The 20,509-nt window shown below is 37.0% G+C and overlaps 1 protein-coding gene across 8 annotated transcripts in view; it reads right to left on the reverse strand.

Moving 5' to 3' along the window:
* Stacl (Stac-like) overlaps positions 1–20,509 on the reverse strand; it is a 242,013-nt gene that overhangs the window by 102,991 nt on the left and 118,513 nt on the right. For all 8 annotated transcript variants that reach the window (XM_065225890.1, XM_065225891.1, XM_065225892.1 and 5 more), the window contains exon 8: positions 4,747–4,947. In XM_065225890.1, coding sequence (XP_065081962.1) covers positions 4,747–4,947 — 201 coding nt within the window. The remainder of the gene's footprint in view (positions 1–4,746; positions 4,948–20,509) is intronic.

Raw genomic sequence — 20,509 nt, forward strand, 5'->3', positions numbered from 1 at the left:
GTGTATCGTTTGAATTAGAGAATATTTTTACTGCAATTTGGTTGTTTGAAACTGGAATATAGCAATGATATTTTCGAGTTCCAGGAATTGGTTTCACTTTCTTAAAAATTGGATCAAATTCCGTGTAAGCCTTTTTGTATTCTTCGGTAGAAACATAACAAAATGACATTTTTGTTTGAAGATCTTCTTTACGACTATTTGCCCAGTCGTACAGTTGTTTAGGGTTCGTTATAGGGTGCTCGTGTTGCTTCGCTAAACTTGCTCTGGTTGCCATTCTCTTAAGGGTACCGCCAATCGCATCACAAGGACCTTTGCCGTGTGAAGTTGCAAAAAAATGCCATTCAATTTCTACATTATGCTTATCTTTAAATCCACAAAGGCTAGCAAAATTTTTTATGTTTTTGTATTGTGATGCTGCTCCATCTGACATAAAAATACACTTTTGGACTGTTATTTGCGACTTTAAAAATTCTAATAATTTTGAGATAAACAACTGAACTGCTACTGTGTCATGCTTTGAAATGTCCGAAATAACCACAAAACTTAAATGGTTTAGTGTACCATTATCATTAAAATAAACGACAAATGGATGAATTGTACATTGAGAATTATTCCAATGATAGCTTTGAACCTCATCTTGCAGAACAAATGTGTAGTTTTCAGAAAAGTCGCAAATAACAACGACTTCGCCATCTTCTAGTGTTTGTTTTTTTGTTTTTAAGAATTCTGCCTGCTTATTTTTTATAAAATCGTGATATATTAATTTGTCTAACTTTTCCGTAAAGAAAAATGAAAAATCTTCGGAAGGCAAAGTTTTCAACTCAATATTACACCTATCTGTCGTAGTCCACTGTTCAAATGACACTTCTAATATTTGATTCTCTTCCAATATTTCTAATAATTTTGTTTCGGATAATGACGTATCGTAACAATTCATGCACGTTCGAAGATGGCAAAAGTCTGTTCTAGATTGTAAATCGCAAAGAAGTTGTTCCATATAGATAGTGCGATCACATAATATGCGATCTTTTTTCAGGCTGTTCAACATTAGATTAACATTTTCGTGAATCGTACATACACAAACATTATGAGATCCTGATTTACTAAGAAGTTTACAATTTTTTGGTCGTAAGGCTGCAAATGAGCTAAAGCTAATATTGATATCTTTATGGGTTTCCGCAAAATGCAAGTATGTTTCTTTGAGCGACATTGTTAGTAGACGTTTTTGTATTACCTGGCGTACACCACCCGTCACTACAGAGACATAATCTCTTTGGCCCGGCATAACTCTGCTTATATCGTCATCTTCGTAGAATTTCACAACTGTATCTACTAACTCTGCTCTCAGTCCATGTCCTGCTTTGGAACGAGGGGAACATAATATTCCATCTTCGGCGACCAAATCTTTTACCTGGGAAGAAAGAAAATGAAAATTATTTTTAATTTTTCCTTTATGGTGTTTAAAAAATATATAAATCTTACCTGTGCTGCAGTATATCTGTTGACACCGAATTCATCCATGATTCTTTGTACAGGCCAAGATTTTGGTAATACGGATAATACTTGGGTCTTTTCTTCTCGAGTGCATTCCGGATCTGCGTATTTTTCCTTTAGTTGGCTCATCATTTCATCGTAATCCTTAGCCTTGCCGTTGAGGATTCCTTGGTCATCATCTTCCGAAAGATCGAATATGTGTCGCTTAACCCCATCCATGATTTCTTTGGTTTTCTGTTGAGGATAACACGCGCTTCTCAGCCTCTTTGTCGTAATCGGTGATACATGGATACCCATGATGCCTTGGTTGAATGTCTCAATATTATGGGACAAACAGATTCTATTAACAACAGAATCTGCTGAAGTCGATGAAGCCAGAGACGTAACCGATGGGATGATATTCACCATGGATTCACTCTCGATATCTATGGGTGCTGTTGAGCGTACACCACTGGTAGAAGGTTGTTCCAGATCTTGCTGCATTCCGTCATTCGAAGGCGTTTTGTTTGATGGCAAACGGTAAACTTGAAGACGACATCTACTACAAATTTTTAAAGAACTATCCAGAGGTATTTTACAGCCAAAACATTTTAATTTTTCTATTACTCCATCTGACAAATTTCTTGTATCTGAACAACACTTTTTTGATTTAGGTAGAGGTTTACAACACTTGAAATTGTTATCCATCGTAAAAAACTACTTGCTTTTTAACTTGAAACGCTAAGAGAGATGAACTGAATGGAACAGGTGAAGAACGTCCCAATATATATATATATGACATTATACCTATCTTCATTAGGTACAATTGATTATAGCAAACTTTTTTAAGTGTGAGTGTAAGAAACCTCCACGGGGTGCCTTTTTATGTAGTTGTGATATCGCGGGATGAGCTCTTAAGGCACAATATGGTATACGTCAGAGAAGTACCTAGAGAATTTATCTCAATTACATGTTTAATAACATATTTGTTTACCTGTTTATGTTTTGAGCCTCTGTTATGACATACACAATTCTATCCAGGTATACAACTAATAGAGGACAGAAAAAAGGCACATGAGTGGGTTTGTTGATTATTTGGGTATATTTGAGAGTATTTACTTATAAACTTGTTTCTTTTCCGCTGTGTCTAAATAGAAACGGGTAAGTCTGACAGCTACCATATTTGAGAATGAATTGTTTGTTTTTTTAATATATATTCATGGAAAAACATCTCGTTGCTGGACATCACGACTAACATTTGAAAATGGCCCAATATATAGAAAATTATTATAATATTTTTTTTAAATTGCATTAACTTGAGAACGGCTGGACTTAGGAAAAAAGTTTTTATAAACAAAGTTTTTGAAAATTATGCCTAGAACCCAAATAAATTATTATTTTACTAAAAAATATGCAATTTTACCAACTTGTAAAAACCAACAAAAATTTCAAAAATTATAGATTTTTTTTTAAGAAAGTTACCAGCATACACTCTTCACCAAAAGTTAGGGCATTTTTTCAGTTTTCTTGAAAAAAAAAATTTATAAAGATCGAAGGGGGGGTGTTTTGAGATAATCATCGTTTTACGTTTTTTTAAATACTAATTTACTAAGTTTTTCTTTCAGTGTATTTTTTCCGCAAAGATAATTTAACTACCTAAAACTTCTTCTCATATGCCATTTTGATCAGATCAATAGTTTTCAAGTTATGATTTTTTGAAAAAAAAATAATCCATTTTTTTATACGCCCTTTTCAAAAGTTACTCTGGAGCAAAAAATCATATTTAAATGAAAAATGCAACCATTAGTAGCAGCGAACACGTGAGAAATGTTTCATTCAAATCGGAAACACTCATGTCCAACCGGTTTGCGTTTTGGGCTGGAAATGCTCATCGGCCTTATTTAAATACGGCTCGCCTGACGTTATACATGGTGGAAAGGAACGGAAAATCGTGTTGTAAGCAGAAAGACAAGAGCAGATGATGACATAAAAAACATGGCCGCCAGTCAGGCCCCTGATGTAAACAAAGAAGTATGGAATTATTGTCTATGCAGTGCGTTCAGCATTGTAGAAAACAAGAAAAAAACTGCTCGAACTTTTATTCCAAAGTAACATAGCAAGCATCTGGTGTCGGTTTGAACGTCTCATTTGTTTTTTTTTTTTTTTTACATTTTGGGTTTGGTTGTTGGGTTTGGCTGTTTTGCATCAAATGAAACTGCATCAACGAGAATGTCATGAATCACGGTCACCAAAGCGTCCGAGACACACATCTTGGGGAAATTAAGCAGAAACTACTTAATTTTTATTTAAGACACAATTGTACTTTTTACTTTTTCTTTTATCTGACAAAAGCAAACTTGAATCTTTCAATGTTCCGACGATGTGCTTCTGTTTACTCCGCTGGTTAATGGCGTCTCGATGTGCTTTTGTCAACTCTGCTGGTTACGATTGTTTATGAAACATTTCCCGTATGAGAAGGATGTTGATGCTTCGAAAGTCATTCACTGATCAGTGTGATTTTCAAGTTCAATGTTGAGGGTACGAATGATTCATATTTTCTAGAGACGGATATGTTGATGCTTTGGAGACCGGCGATGTGAGATTTGCTGATAACAGTTATTTTGTAATGCCTCTTAAGTTCAATGTTGAAGATATGAGATGTTCTAAGAACTCTGGTGAAGATTTACATTTCCTTAGATATTTTGAGAGTTGGAAATGTGAAATTGTTGATTAATGGCAATTCATGGGAGGATGCTGGAGTCACCCTTAGCACAGGATGATGTTGATAACTTCTCCCTTTTATGGAAAGATTCGTCCCGAATCTTCATATGATATGAATTACCTTTTTTTTATTGAAATGAGACAATTCTGATGATTGTTTTAAATTGTCTACATTTACGTTTTAGTGTGCAATATTTTTTTCAAATAGTTCCAGATGTGCCCTACAACATTACCGAAAGTACCAAATCGATTGGACAAACATTTTTCGAGTAATAGTTTTCTGAAGATAAGCTTACCATTTTTATATAGGCCCTTTTCAAAATTAAGGCTCGATTTAAAATAGTGATCTGAAGCTGCAAAATGGAATTTTTAGTCATGAGCAACGTTTCTGAAAATTTTCAGCGAAATCAAATCGAAAAAAAAATCATTTGCGTCTGGAATCACTCTATACTCTTTTCAAAATGCTTGTTCTTATTCAGTTGTATTATTGCACCAAGACTATACAAAAACGGAGAAAAAATCTAATGAAATTTAAGTTTCTTAGTTACCTACCTGCATTCCACCACCATATTCCTGAAGTTCTTCTCCATCACTTTGGGCTCCTGATTGTGGTGGCGCGAATGATTTCTTGGGGATCCGCTGGGCATTGGATGGGACTGGTAGGCTACGAACAAAATATCCCAAATCCTGCGATGGTGACACACTTTTGCATTGGTTCGCAAGGCTGTCATATCGTCTCGCTTGTTCGAGGGCCTATGGAGAGTAAAGAAGTAGAAAATAAATAGATACATGCACACATATATTGGGTGCTATTTTCATCACCGTATGATAAATGTTGACTAAAACAAACAGCAGTAGAAATGTATACATTTTTAACGCATGAATATAATTAATTTACACAAGAACACAAGGCAAACGAAACAGTTCACAGGAAATAGCGTGTGGCTTAAGCACCACTTTTCTTCACCAGGAGAGATTACGGTAGGTGTCAATTAAAGAGATAGACGGAAATTGATTGAGGTTTTCAACTTTTCCTTTCCGACATTGTACATTTATAATACATTAGATTCTGTACCAGTGAGCACACCTTCCACACTGGAAAAGCTCGTGATACTCGTTCGGTTCGAAAGAGTAGTTACATTACCAAGAGTGTTTAAACTGTCTCTAGAAAATAATGTTTTCGTTGTACGGAAGAGACCGATATTGATTGAGTAAAATGGAAATATGTTATAGTAAACTTTATAATGAATATATTGTGTGATTAGGAAAATAATTTGAACAAAAAATTCCTTTTTCAATTGAGCTTATCATCGTTCAAGGCAACCAACATTAAGAAAACGAATGCTAAAGAAGATTTGAGCACAGTAACCCCTCCATAATATATGCGGTGGGTGTTACTGTCCTCCCACCGCTATTTATCGGCTGTTCTTCAACCAATTGCACTGTTATGGTTATGGTATGACACTAATCACCAAAATTAGCGTAATTCGTTGAAGAACAGTCGAAAACAGCGGTGGGTGGACGGTTCTACCCATCGCATAAATGGATAGGTTTCTGTTATTATTATAACAGCAAAGCTGTTATGTTTATCACGATGATGATGATAGATAGATAGTTTTGTGTGTAGTAATTAAAAAAATATAAATAGTCCACATAACTTTGAGGCTTTCGTGCATATTATAAATTTTATCGACTGAATATATAATCGACTGAATTTGATATTTGATAAAACTGAATAGGGTAGATCACTTATTAGGTATATTGAGCAGAAAAGCAGAAGCCACTTCATGAAAGCATCCTCAAAAATGATGGATATACCTTAATCATTTTTCTTGTCTATTTGATATTTGTTTCACATCGAAAATGCGTCACACATACCTAATACGGACAGGGAGACCTACTGTGCATGCATAAACTGTTCTTGAATTAAAAATGTTTCTCATTCATAGTTTACCGAAAATCCATTTTAACTCTTCAGTGTCTATTAGGGAACTTTTAAAGTATACTCATTTCTTTTTATAACTTGCTATTTGGGAGGTTGTCATGAGCACTCAAACGCATTTTATTAAGAAATTCGGCATCATATATACATGTGTACAGAAGATTATAGCAAAAAATAATCTGCGATTATATGTGATCTTTCGAGAAACTGAAAAATGAAGATCGTGTGTCCATATTGGTGAATTTATCAAAAAATGTGTGTGTGTGTGTACTGTACTGTAGCACTCGGTGTCCTCCACCAGGATGATGCCGATAGGGATTGTACCGACGATAATGCATACTGCTTCCGACGAGATGGTTCTGTACGCACTCACGACTCGCATGGCCATGAGCCAGAACGTAATGCTCAGTTTTCTTTGGTTCTGCTTCGTTTCCAGTGCTGCAACCCAAGCTAGACCTCCATACATCAGTATCGAAGACAACACACTGGCAACACGCTGTACCGCTTTACAGTTACTAACAAATAGCAATTTCGTTTTGTGGTGGGCTATCCGCAGCTTCGATCCTTGCATCTAGTAACCAATTATGTCGATCGCCTCGGTCTCCAACACTTCCACCTCTTCCAGCGTCTCACCTGTTATCGTCAAGACGACGTCGTCCGCAATGCCAACGATCTCAATTCCTTTGGGCAGCTTCAGCGTTAGCATGCCGTTGTCCATCCCGTTCCAGAGCGTTGGACCAAGGATGGGGCCTTGTGGAACTCTCGCTGTGATCCTAATCGATCTCTGTCCCATGTCTGGAAATTCCTCTCTGTCGGTTCTGGAAATAACTCCTCAGGATCTTCCGCAGGTAGCGAGGGACCCTCATTCTATGCAGTGCTTCGGCAATGGCCTCCCGGCTGGCGCTGTTGAACGCATTCTTGACGTCGATCGTTATCACGGCGCAATATCGAACTCCTCTCCGCTTCTGTTTGGTCGCCTTCTCAGCTCTCTCGACCACTGTTCGAATTGCATCTACCGTCAATCTCCCTTTCCGGAATTCGGACTGCCTCTCCGACAATCCGTGCTCACTCTCCATGTATTTCGTCAGCCTGTTTAGGATGATCCTCTCCTAGAGTTTTCCGAGTGTATCCAGCAGGCATATAGGCCTGTACGATGCTGGATCCTCCGGCAGTTTTCCTGGTTTCGGCAGCAACACTAGCTTCTGTATCTTCCACCTGTCAGGGAAGTGACCATCGTCCAGGTATTTCTGCAGCACCATCCTGAACATGTCCGGGGACGCCTGGATCGCCGATTTCAATGCTACGTTGGGGATTCCATCCGGACCGGGAGCTTTCTTCACCTTCAACCCTTTCGACACTGCTTCGAGTTTCCCGTACGGTGTAGGTGGTCAGGTCATTGGGTCGTGCTTCGGGAAAAGCCCTTCCACGATGATTTAAGCTTCTCTGGGCACATTTCAGTGGGCCTCGTTGGACCTTCGATCACGACTCGGTATGCGTCGCCCCAGGGGTTGGCATCAGCTTCTCGACACAGCTCTTTAAAGCAGTTTAACTTGCTCTGCATTATCCCTCGTTTAAGTGCGGCCCTGGTTGCTCGAAACACTTCTCTTCGTTCCTCTCTGTCTGCTTCTGTTCTTGCTCTCTGAACACGTCTTCTAGTTCTGAGACAACTAATGCGGAGGGTGCTAAGTGCCTCGTTCTACCAGTAAACTGGACGCCGCCTGTTTTTTGGCTTCAATTTCCTCTGCATGGTCGTGTCACATGCTTTCATTAACGTTTCTTTCAGCTCGTCCACGTTCAGATCTGCGGGACTCCTGTCCACACGGAGTGCCTCAACTAAAATATCCTTGTCAAAAGCCTTCGTCTTCACTTCCGGTCACAAGTTCTAGTCCTCCGTACTGCCACAGTATTCCGTTGGCCGATGCCATATCGGATCGCCTGATAGTCGCTATGGGTATATCCTTCGCACACTCTCTAATCCATGTTCGTCACCAGCGACGTGGATTAGAGAAAGTAACGTCTATAATGGATTCCCAGCCATCTCTGCGAAAAGTGCTGCTGGTGCCTTCGCTGGCCAGCATAACTTCCAGTTTTGTCAGAGCTTCCAGCAGACTGTACCCTCTTGCATTGGAATATCTGCTTCTCCACTCCATGGCCCAAGCATTGAAGTCTCCTCCGATGACTACCGGTCGTCGTTCAATCAGCTCCTCGGTAAGTCCATCCAGCATCTTATGGAACTGCTCGATCGTCCATCTGGGGGGTGCGTAACAACTACATATGAAGATTCCGTTAATTTTGGCGAACACGAAACCTCCGTATGAGCTCGCAACCACTTCTTGAATAGGGTATCCCCCCATAACTTGTATAGCCGCCATCCCAGCTCTATCAGCCACCCAGTTACCGTTATATGGAAGGACTCGATACGGTTCCGCAATGATTGCAACGTCGCACTTTGTTTCTGTTGTCGACTGCCACAACAGTTGCTGAAAAGTGTCTCAATGATTGAGGTTTATTTGGGTTACCTCCTTTACTGTTGGCCTGCCATTGCTTTTTTTTGTATGCTAGACATTTGAATCCTCCCGTCGTATGATCCTTTCCGTCTTCTTTTTTGCAGAGCATACTTGGTTGCTTCGTGCAGCCTCTTGCAAAATGACCTTTTTCAGCAACCACTGGATCGAATTGGATGCAACAAGAACCAGATGAAAGGTATTATAGTTCTTTCTTGTCACATTTTAAGTGAATACGCATGAATCTAAAACCGGTCATAAATCATCCATTATAAAATAAAAGCCAATATTTTCCTAGTTAATTATTTCCATCATTACCGTAGGCTTGTTTGAAAAAATGCAAGGACAGGAGCTGGATTTCAATGCGAAATAGATATATACACACTTAGAAATACATACACCCAACCGGTGGATGTAAGATTCGCTTACAATTATGTGGGATTCATCATCAGAGGATGTAAGTGGAGACCGCATGAACCGAGGATGCGATATACCTAGCTGCGGTCCAATGCAAGAAAATTGGAGACCGAAAAATGTAGAGTGTATTAGTGAGGTAAATTAATTATGTCGAAAAAAAATAGGAAAAAGGTTGCCGACTGGACTCGAACAACGAACGTTGCGATTACACTAGTTTACAAAACAACATAAAAAGTGTGAACTTTAGTGGTTGACCAACGTTTCTAATGCAAAATCCTACGCTGAATTCAATGCCGTGGTAAGAAAAAATTAAAGTAGAGCCATTTTTGAGATATACAAAAATTTTGATTTTTTGAATTTTGGACAAAAGTACGATTACTAAAATGTCAATATCTTTGAAACTAGTGCACCAATTTTAAATCTTTTTTTATGAAAATGAAGCTTAATAAATTTGCTATCGTTCACTAGAATATTATGTCTTAATTAAATATTTAAATTTTGAAGTCATTTAAAAATTTACAGCATTTTTTTTTATTTTTCCTGCGAATTTTCCATAAAAATCTTGTTTTAATCAACATTTTTAATGGGATAAAAAGATTCAAAAAATCATTCCATAATTTATTCTTAAAGTACATTAAAAACTGGAGAAAATGAGGCTTTAATGGATGAAATCGGTTGGAAGTTATGAAATTTTTTGTGAAATCATGGAAATTGAATGTTCCAAGATTGGCCGTTGTCCCGCTCCTAGGTTCATGCACCACTTCCAGTAAGCCTTTCTGCGGACGTGTACGCATACGGTGCATTTCACTAACACTACCAGCTGTCACGCAAAATTAAATGGGATATTTTCAACAATATAATTTACGCTAGTGTTTGTGAGACCGCTCGGCGAGAACCTAACGCAACCAACTCAATTTGACAGCTTTCTTTCTTTAACATTGCTTAACGATGTATACGACAAAACATGAATTCAAGTGTAAAAATGATCCTCAAAAGTTTTGTTACGCGTGTGGCAACTATATATTTACAAAATCGGTCAATTTCACTGCTTCGTTGCAAACTGCATACAGGCTTTATTTTAAAATTGATCCTGGAGACTTTGACGAACCGTGGATTCCAAAAGTATTATGTAGTTCGTGCAAAACGTGCTTGGCTAAGTGGATGTCAGGCGCAAGGTAAATTGATTTTTTGAATAACTTTCATATAAACAATTTATGTACAGCATGGTAGTGCTTTGTTCTTTCCTGATCGACATTATCTTACTTCATCTATTTTTGATAAGTGTTAATGTCTTACTTACTAACTCACTTATTTGTTATCTGTCAGTCGCTATTTGTCCTTTGACATGCCCACCATATGGCGTCGACCGTTTTGTCATGCAACGGATTGTTATTTCTGCTTAACAAAAGTTAAGCAACAAGGACGTCACAAAACAGTTGAGTATCCACAAGTGCCTTCTATGACAAAACCTGTTCCACATTCAAGTTCGGTCCCGTATCCTGTTTATCCAAAGCGGAAACGAGCGCCCTCTGTTGAATCGACCGTTACAAAAAGTGAGGAGGAATTCAAGGAGGAATGCGAGGAAGACTTCGAGGTGGAATTGGAAAGAAACCCAAAACTGTTTACACAATCCGAATTTAATGATTTGGTGCGAGATCTCGACTTATCGAAGGAGAAATCCGAATTGCTGGCATCACGCTTGAAAGAACACAACATGCTGAGCAAGGAGGTCAAAATTTCTTGTCACAGGAATCGTCACAAGAAATTTGACAAATATTATTCTACAAAGGACAAGGCATGTTTTTGCCATGACGTAAACGGCTTGTTTGAAGAGTTTGGTGAGCCATATGATCCAGCTGAATGGCGTTTATTTATCGATAGCAGCAAGTTGAGCTTGAAAGCCGTTTTACTGCATCAAGGGAATGAGAAACCTTCTATTCCATTAGCTCATGCCGTTAATATGAAGGAAACGTATGAATCAATGGCTCTATTGCTCAATTTGATAAATTACAATCAACACAATTGGAAAATTTGTTCCGATCTTAAAGTGGTTGCCATGTTGACTGGATTGCAACAGGGATACACAAAATATATGTGTTTTTTGTGTAAATGGGACAGTCGAGCTCGTAAGGAACACTACGTCCAAAAAGATTGGCCAAAACGGGATAATTTCACAATTGGTAAAGACAACGTTAAAAATGATCCTCTTGTGTTAAAAGAACGCATAATACTTCCACCACTACATATAAAACTTGGGCTATTCAAAAATTTCGTCAAAGCGTTGCAAAAAGAAGGGCCGGCATTCCAGTACTTGAAATCAGTATTTCCAAATTTATCTGACGCAAAGATAAAGGAAGGTGTATTTGTTGGCCCACAGATCAAAAAACTGCTCAATGACTCCGCATTCAATACAGTTTTGACACCAGATGAGGAAGAAGCGTGGAAATCGTTCCAGCGTGTTGTCACAACCTTTTTAGGAAATTTCAGAAGCCCAGATTATGAGGAAGCCGTCCATGAATTGCTCAAAAACTATGAGAAAATAGGTATAAATCAAAAATATTGTGTTTGTTACATATAATTAATTTCAAATCCTTTTATTTCACTGAACACAGGTGTGAATATGTCTTTGAAGATACATTTCCTACATTCTCACATGGATTTTTTCCCGGAAAATCTTGGTGACGAGAGTGATGAGCACGGCGAACGTTTTCACCAACAAATGAAGATGATGGAACGTCGTTACCAAGGGTTTTGGGATGAAGCAATGATGGGTGACTATTGTTGGTTTCTGATTCGAGAAACAAGTTCAAAACATCGAAGACAAAGTCATTCGATTCTCAATCATTTTTAATAAAACCTAAATAAATTTCTTTTGTATCAACTCGGTTTTAAATCCTGATATGCCTTAATCAAATTGATATGTAGAGAAAAGAATCTCCCATGAAAACTTTACATGCGATTTGGATGCTTACAACGACACCTAGAAAAGAAACTCTAAAGCTGTTGTATTTCAGCAACATTTTTAAGTGTTTTACAAAAATGCTCATAACTTCGACAATTTCCAACCGATTTCATCCATTAAAGGCTCATTTTCTCCGGTTTTAAATGGAATTTAAGAATAAATTATTGAATGATTTTTTGAATCTTTTTATCCCATAAAAAATGTTGATTAAAACAAGATTTTTATGGAAAATTCGCAGGAAAAATAAAAAAAAATGCTGTAAATTTTTAAATGACTTCAAAATTTAAATTTTTAATTAAGACATAATATTCTAGCAAATTTATTTAGCTTCATTTTCATAAAAAAAAGATTTAAAATTGGTGCACTAGTTTCAAAGATATTGACATTTTAGTAATCGTACTTTTGTCCAAAATTAAAAAAACAAAATTTTTGTATATCTCAAAAATGGCTCTACTTTAATTTTTTCTTACCACGGCATTGAATTCAGCGTAGGATTTTGCATTGGAAATGATTATCACCTTACCGAGTTCAAAAATGCTGTAAACTAGTGTTATCAGACCTCTGCTTTCTCCACTGCTCTCTCCATGCTTCTGAATAAGGATAGCCTAAAAGCAAACAAGAAGCGCTCATTTCCTATCACACTCGACTTCGTATGCTTTTTCTGCTGGAGAGATTCGAGGCAAGGGTGTGCGTCGTTCTACCATGTTATACATAAAAATCAAGGCAAATGCTTGGTTGTGTAGGTGAAACCACAGACAGAACACGAAATAAAAAAGGCAAAAAACCATTACATTGCCTGCAAGGTCAACTTCTAACATTCGCTGCGATGTTCATGAACAGAGGATGATAGGAAATGGAGCTAACATTTATTGTAATAGATTTTTGGTTTGCGTGTAATTTAACACGTGACGGAATTCATCTTTGATATAAAGGATGACACGTGAACAAACATGTCATGTAAAATTAAGTGCTCCAAGACTGAAAAGTTCGGTACTCGACGAAAAGTACGATTGATTGAGCTGAAATTCGCGTCTATTATGACTTAATTCTATGTCTAAATTGACGCTCGTATATGTCAGTTTCAGAGTACCTAAATTTACATGAATTTCTCTAAATGTGTGTATAGAGAACTATCTATTGAATTTCTATGATTATTCGGAAGAAGAAACACGCGCATTGGCGTTAAAGACTGCAAACAATTCAAGCAAAGATGGATGTCTGCTTCCAGGAAGGTCAATAAGGTCTTGCTTGATAACATTGGTTACAAGGTACATTTGTTTTTTTTTTTATGATCCATCAAGCTGAAATTGTTATGGTGAATTTTGTGTGTATGAAAAATAATTTAAAATAAGGATCATGAAATAATTAAGTGTAAGTGTATTTTTATATTTTTTATTAACATATTATTTGATTCCAAAATTTCATCGTTTTTTTCCTTGATTTGTTTTCCGTGCTGAGCACTAAATCTACCGATGCCAGGCCATCAAGGCAGCTCCCACACCTTGACCCTTCCTATCGACCCATCAACTCATAAACCGGGGACCAACGGCTTCACTTCCCCGAAGGAAAGCGTGATCAGAGATGTTATGCCTCAGAACATCTCAGCGACGCCGACTAGGATTGAATTCACGCCTGCTTGGGGTGAGAGGTAATCACGCTTACCACTACACCACCGGCGCCGCTAAAAATGTCATTGATGGAAACAAAATCCGAAGAATACTTAACGACTTACAAATTAAAAACAGCATCATTTTAACATGACCCCCCCCCCCCCTCCAAAGCACGACTTCGCCCTTTTTTTACAAAAAAAATTATTATCATTGAATAATAAGATGTATGTGACAAGTTAGAGTGGTTAAATATGTTTGGCCAACTAGTGTTAATAAATACCCCATTGTGCGGCGACGACTGGGATTGAACCCAGGCCCTTGCATGAGAGGCAGTCACGCTTACCACTATACGACCGGCATCGCTGGCACTGGGTGGTTAAAATATTGTTCGTAAGAATTACAAACGATGGAAGTATGTTCTTCTTCTTCTTCTTTTTTTGGCATTATTATGTCCCTTCAGGGACTTTACATCAGCTCTCAACATAGTGTTCTTTGAGCACTTCCACAGTTGTTAATTGAGAGCTTTCTGGGCCAGTGCCATTTTTGTATTAGTATTATTGCGTGGCAAGTACAATAATCTATGCCCAAGGGAGGCCGAGAAATTTGTCAACCCGAAAAATTCCTAGACCTGACCGGGAAGTGAACCCAGCTGCCTCCAGCATGGTGTAACTTTATAGCTACGATAAACGCGACTAACAGGAGAATTCAAGCTGAACATTGCATTAGGTCCTAAGTAACATTGGCAGATTCTCTTCGTCGACTTTTTCTTTGCATCCTCACGGCCATGTTAACACATTCTCAGTTAATTTCAGCACACAGATCGATGAAACAAGCTACTATCTACCATTGTATACGACAAACATGACAAGAAACAGTTCAGTACCCAAGTTATTAACTAAAAAGAAGGTCGATGCAGAGAATCGATCAATGTTACTTAGGACCTAATGCATTGTTCAGCTTGAATTGTATGAAGCCTATCACCGTGGATGAAAAGACTAAGTATTTGAAGTTTCTGAAGCTTCTTTGGATTATAAGTTTGGTTAACGGAATTTTGTAAAATGTCTATAATTATCCCGGAGGTACTTCTATGCGTCCCCGATATTCAATCTAGGTAATTATAAAGATCCTATCAATACAGTTTTGATAATCACCAATTTGTTTTATAAAGTTCGTTTATTTGAAAGCCACAATCGCGTTAACCGATAGTTCATTGTTTCGTAACACAATTTACTTAATACTACGTCTAGTAGAAGTTGGGCCTCGTGGTACTCGTGGCTTACGCAAGATTAGAGGGGTACATTGTCAAAGGATAAGATCAGGTGAGGACCTTGGGAGGCCCCCCTGATCAAGCATCCTCACCCTCCCCTACGTCTCTGAATCAAAGATGATGAATTAATAAATGTTGAATTGCACAATCAATTATTGGTTCATTTATGATGAAAATAACACAAAGCGTATGAGCTCGAGATGCAATTTAAGTTGGTATAACAAAATAATTCCAGTAACAATTGTATTCCGATCCATACACATGATACAAATGTATGTAATGGTATATATATATATGGTGTTGAACTTTCTTCTAATAGAAAAGAGAAAACTCAACGAACGAAACCGAGGAGCTAAATAATTCCCACGAGATAAACAGCTTATCAGAAGCCTTCTAAAAGAAGCTAGATTTCTTTTCTACCCTTCGAAGGAGTTTTATTGAATTTCCGTTATCAATTTCATTTTGCCCCGAAATCACACTTTGAAAAGATTTATCCCATAGATTACGTTTAAAGTTGTTCGACCGTTATATTCGGAGACCAGCCGCTAACTGCCTCACACTGATGAACTTCTAGTTAATCTACCGAAAACAGGCGTGAATGCTTAATTGTAATGACTAAACGGGGATTTGCGTTTTATTTCTATACAGTACGCAGTGAGCACCAAAAAGGTGGAACGGACGTTCCAACCGCAGCTCTCATTCGTTTAATTAGCATCAAAGATTAAAATTACTCCTCCGCTGATAGCAACATAAGTGCTCCTCCTGGGTTGACGACTTCAGAAAGAGGTTTTTAATTAACCTGAACTGTTTAGTGCTGTTTCTCGGTGCTTTGAAAAGAAGGATTGAGGAAAGTGAGAAAGCTTTCACGTAAAACAATTAACGTGAGACTGGAATTATGCCTTGGATTACTTTCGTTATAATTTAGAGATGGTCATCAGTATCAGTATTTAAAAAAAAAAGATCACTTATTGCAAAGTGAAAAGAAGATATGTTACTGCAGTATAAAATAGGACTACGTGAAATTGAAGTATGCTTTTTTTTCATTTTTTATAATTGATATATTTTTAGCATTCCAATTACTTTTCCATCCATTGCAATAAATTTAGAAAACTTTCGTTTCAAATGTAATGTAAGGTCCTAAAAAGAGCCGTAACATGATTTTCGTAAATATAAAACTGTTTGATTTTACATTTACTGCAATATGTTCAAACAATCAGTGTATCAATGCACATATTTAGTCATTTTACGTATCATGGTTCTGGTAATGGTATGGTATGCATTGTATTATGTATGACAAAATGATCATTTACTTCAAATTTGTTCACGATCTCATGAAAATAAAATATTTAGCATATGGTTTTTGTTCTATTTGTACATTGAAAAATTCAGCTCACAATTATTGTCTAAATGAATAAAACTAAATAAATAGTTACGGTCCACGGTACAGAAAAGGCCAGGTAACCAATGACGAAACGAGCAAGGCAGCGTCCGTAGAGAGCATAGTCAAACATGATTGGTTCGATTTTTCGGTGATAGGAAATAATGTTACTTATTTCGATGCTTAGACTCATCAAATTTCTTGAGCACCAAAAATACCTAACATATATAATAAAACAGCAAAAAAGGTTATCTTCCATTTAATTCCACTTAATTAATTTTGGTATCCATAACAAATACGTATCCATAACAGATACGTATTTCGACTACAATGTGCAGTCTTCATCAGTGTCATTCCCACTAAAGAACTAATCAAAATCTAACTCACTTAAGTACTCATGTCCTAGGTAAAAAAGTCAAGATCACAGGTATAAAAATGAAACTACCATGTGTTGAATCGGAGCCTACCTAACTAATAAAAACCAAAGATTTAAGTAAACTAAAGGAGAAAAATCTATACAATAGCGTAATATTACTTGCCAAAAAGGACAAAATTATCATTAACACTGTACATTACCCTGCTTTTACTGCATTTGTTTTTTTTGTGGCGATAAAAATTACATGAGATTTTCGACATGATTGATGTGCATCCTCTTGGATGTAATATTACAATTTATTGTGCTGTGTACCGATACGGGATTTAACGTATTTTCTCCAGTCTATTCACAGGAACGAATATCTCGATACCTTAAATTGGCCTGACATAAGAGGTAAAATACAAAAAAATAATACCAAAAACATGTTCCCACAATATCATTCCAATGTCAAATTATAAGGTATCGAGATATTCATTCCTGCTCTGGTAAAACAATACCACACACACGTATTCGTTTGGTATCGAAATATTATTTTTTGTTATTTACAAAGTATTTTGCAGGTAATTTTCCGGTTTTATTCTTTGGTTTTTTTTTCTCTTATGTCATGCTGGCCAATACCAAATGTTGGTATCAGGTCAGAATTATGTATTCATTAGTAATTTTCTCCTGCTCGGGAAGGCCCCCATCTGCCTTTAAAGTGTATCGCAAAATTGACCTTAATCTATTTGGGATTTTTGTTTACACGCTTTGAATAGATAGATTTTTGAAATCTTGGTTGGTAGCTGAACAACTATTAACTTAGTTGAAGATGCTAATTTCAAATAACAGACTGTATGACATCAATTACTGTCAATGGTCGAAAGGTACAGTAGCAGCACCTACCCCACCCGTGTCCCCTCGACATCGTCAAGTCGACGATGACAGGAGCACATATCGTGGTAGGGGTAAACAATAGTTGCAATTTCCAAACCTACGACTGGATGCCTTCCTTCGAATAACAACTGAAGTGCGGTAAAAAATCGGTAGAACTGTTTCAAACACACAGTTGGTACTTGAGCGGGTCGGTTTTCATCTCTTTTTGCCAGTGGTGGCGGGGGGGGGGACACACCCCTCACCATCCCTCTCCAAAGGGGGAGTTTGGTAAAGAGAGATAAAAAAACCGATTTGTACCTTCCTTAAAAGTTGTCATAGCTCTCTATTCTAATATCTATATGCAATCTTCACACTGCCGTACTCTAACGGAACTATCAACTCTATGCTTTCATCTACTCCATCTATCGTATAAAAATTACCACTACAGTCTGTTATTTGAAATTAGCATCTTCAACTATGTAAATCGTTGACTTCACGTAGAAGTAATACTAAAACATATAGTCAAAAGAACTATTAACTGATTTATTGGAATAGTTTGAACTTTATTGACAAGGTCGGTAGGAAGTTTGAATAATTTTAGTAAAACGTACAATTTCTATTTTTGGATGTAGAGGATGGATTTGAGTAAAATTAGTGGCATATGAAAAATATTTATTATGACTACAAATGAACAAACTTGAACAGCCAGCAATTCAAAAACCTATATTTTTAAATTGACGCTGTACGCTCAATTTTGAGATACACTGTAAATCTAACATTTTATGTTTTTGAACATTTATGTTAGAAATGGACACGGCAGTTTGCTGATTGGCAGTTTACTGATTGGTGATCAAAGTGCCTTGGTGTATGCATCTTAGTTCCATTCAGTATGCGTTGTGACATGGGATAGTGTCGGATGCAAATGTGAATTAGGGTTAGTAGTATGCAGCCTGCACTAGTTATTCACTCACAGGCGCAATGGGAGAGGAAGTGATCCATGTTATGAGAGGATCATGTTGTGCGTGCGCTTGTCTATACCAGTTATTGCGAAAGTTGAACACATTTTACGAAATCGTCCTGGTTTCAAAATTGCGATTGTGCAAAGATTTGTGTCCAATATTATGTTGTATGATTTTTGGGAAGCGTTAATCGGGTAATGTCAACGGTGATCCGGTAAACTGTTTTGAAATGAAATAGAGTTTGGTCGGGACTGATTAAACGATGAGCATTATTTGTAGAGCAATGGGAAGCGTGGTCGACAGTATTGTCTGGAATCATGAAACTAAATAGCATTGAAAAAACCTTTGTTTGAATAATTTTAGTTCGATATTTTCTTCTGATTTATTTTTTATTTTTATTTCTATTAGTGTTCACATGACCATTACCATACATAGTCAACACTCAACAACTCAATGTTCACAAAATCGATATGTAAAAATAAATTTCATGGCTACTGTGATAGAGATTTTGTATGCTATTATTAATTCTGTATCTTTAATTCTATAACTCAATGGTCCCTTCAATATCGAGTTGTAGAGAGTTCACTGTATTCTATATTACCGACTTAAGATTTCAACTCCGATGAAAAAGAACGTAAGAATTCAATAAGAACCATTTATGAATATTAGCTACAAGAAATCGATATGTTTTTCATAGAATTGCTTTATGAAAAATAATTAAATAGAGCACACTGGAACCGAATCGTGGACTATGAGATTACGGGTCCTGTGTGTGGACTACTCGTCTATCAACGCTTGAGTATATGGAATGGCTAAATACGTATAAATGCTACTTTACACACTTAAACAGAGACGCTGAGTTCGGTAAAAAAAAATTACGGTCTTAGATCGGTAATGCTAAAAATTACAGATGTTTCAGTTTTTTCTCGCTTTATTGCTGAAAACAGTAAATGAAATGACCAAATTTCGGTAATTTTATTTTAATTTACTGAAAGCGGTAAACATATTTACCAACAGGTCTGTAAATCAGCTTCATCACTGACTTCGGTGAAATATTTTACTAAAGTTTCGGAAAACAAAGCGTTCCATTACTGAGTTCGGTAACGGTCTAGGTAAACGTCAAATCCACCATATTGCAACAAGCAACAACATCGGCCATCTGTAATCGGTATTTATTTAGATAACGAAAATTAATTATTTACGGAAAATATCTACATCTCATCTTGGTGTTGCATAACAGCCTCCATAATTTCACCTTTTTTATTTTTCAGAAGCACGAACATTAAAAGCAATGTCGATGTTCGTGCTTCTAAGTAAATTTGCTTCGGCAAGTAAATTTGCTGATCCAGTTAACAGATTTTTCGGTAATGTTCTCGATTACCGAAAACATTACCGACCGTTCAGCTGTTGCGAATTCGGTAAATGAATTACAATCATACACTACTTCTTACTAACACAACTTTACAACTGATATCTATGTCTAGGTTACCTGCACATTCATAAGTAGATGAAGACACAGATTGCAACCAATAATAAAGACTTTTTAAAGATTTGAGCTGATTAAATGTTGAATAAACTATTTTTTAAACCTTCCAACAGTCGCGCTAGTGCACACTGAGTACACGCGTTTTGGAAAAATAAAGAAAAAATAGTTGCAATTCCATTAAAACTGATCCGAGTGTTCTTTGTATTCCAAGATCTATTCTTGCTCTTTCTGTTAGTGAAGAAAAGTGGAACAAAAAAATACAAGAATAATTTTATTACTTCTCAAACTATACAAAATAGAACCATTCAGTCTTCAGGAAAGTTGGGAATTTACACACTAGGTTGTGCCAGAGAACAAATAAAGTTCATCTAGTGATAAATCAGGACCGATACCGGATAGAAGTTTCCTGGTTTTCTGCAAAGTTGTTCAAATGGACGAGACCCGTTCAGTAGTGAACAGTTTAAATGGAAATTGACTCACTAGATGACATCAGCGTATAAATAAAGTTCTTCTAGTGATAACTTAGGATCGAGACCAGATAGATGTTTCCTGTCTTCAACAA

Source organism: Ochlerotatus camptorhynchus, unplaced genomic scaffold (genome assembly GCF_037179485.1).
Source record: "Ochlerotatus camptorhynchus isolate MF236.1 unplaced genomic scaffold, CSIRO-AGI_Acam_v1.1 ptg000240l, whole genome shotgun sequence".
NCBI classification, from domain to species: domain Eukaryota; kingdom Metazoa; phylum Arthropoda; class Insecta; order Diptera; family Culicidae; genus Ochlerotatus; species Ochlerotatus camptorhynchus.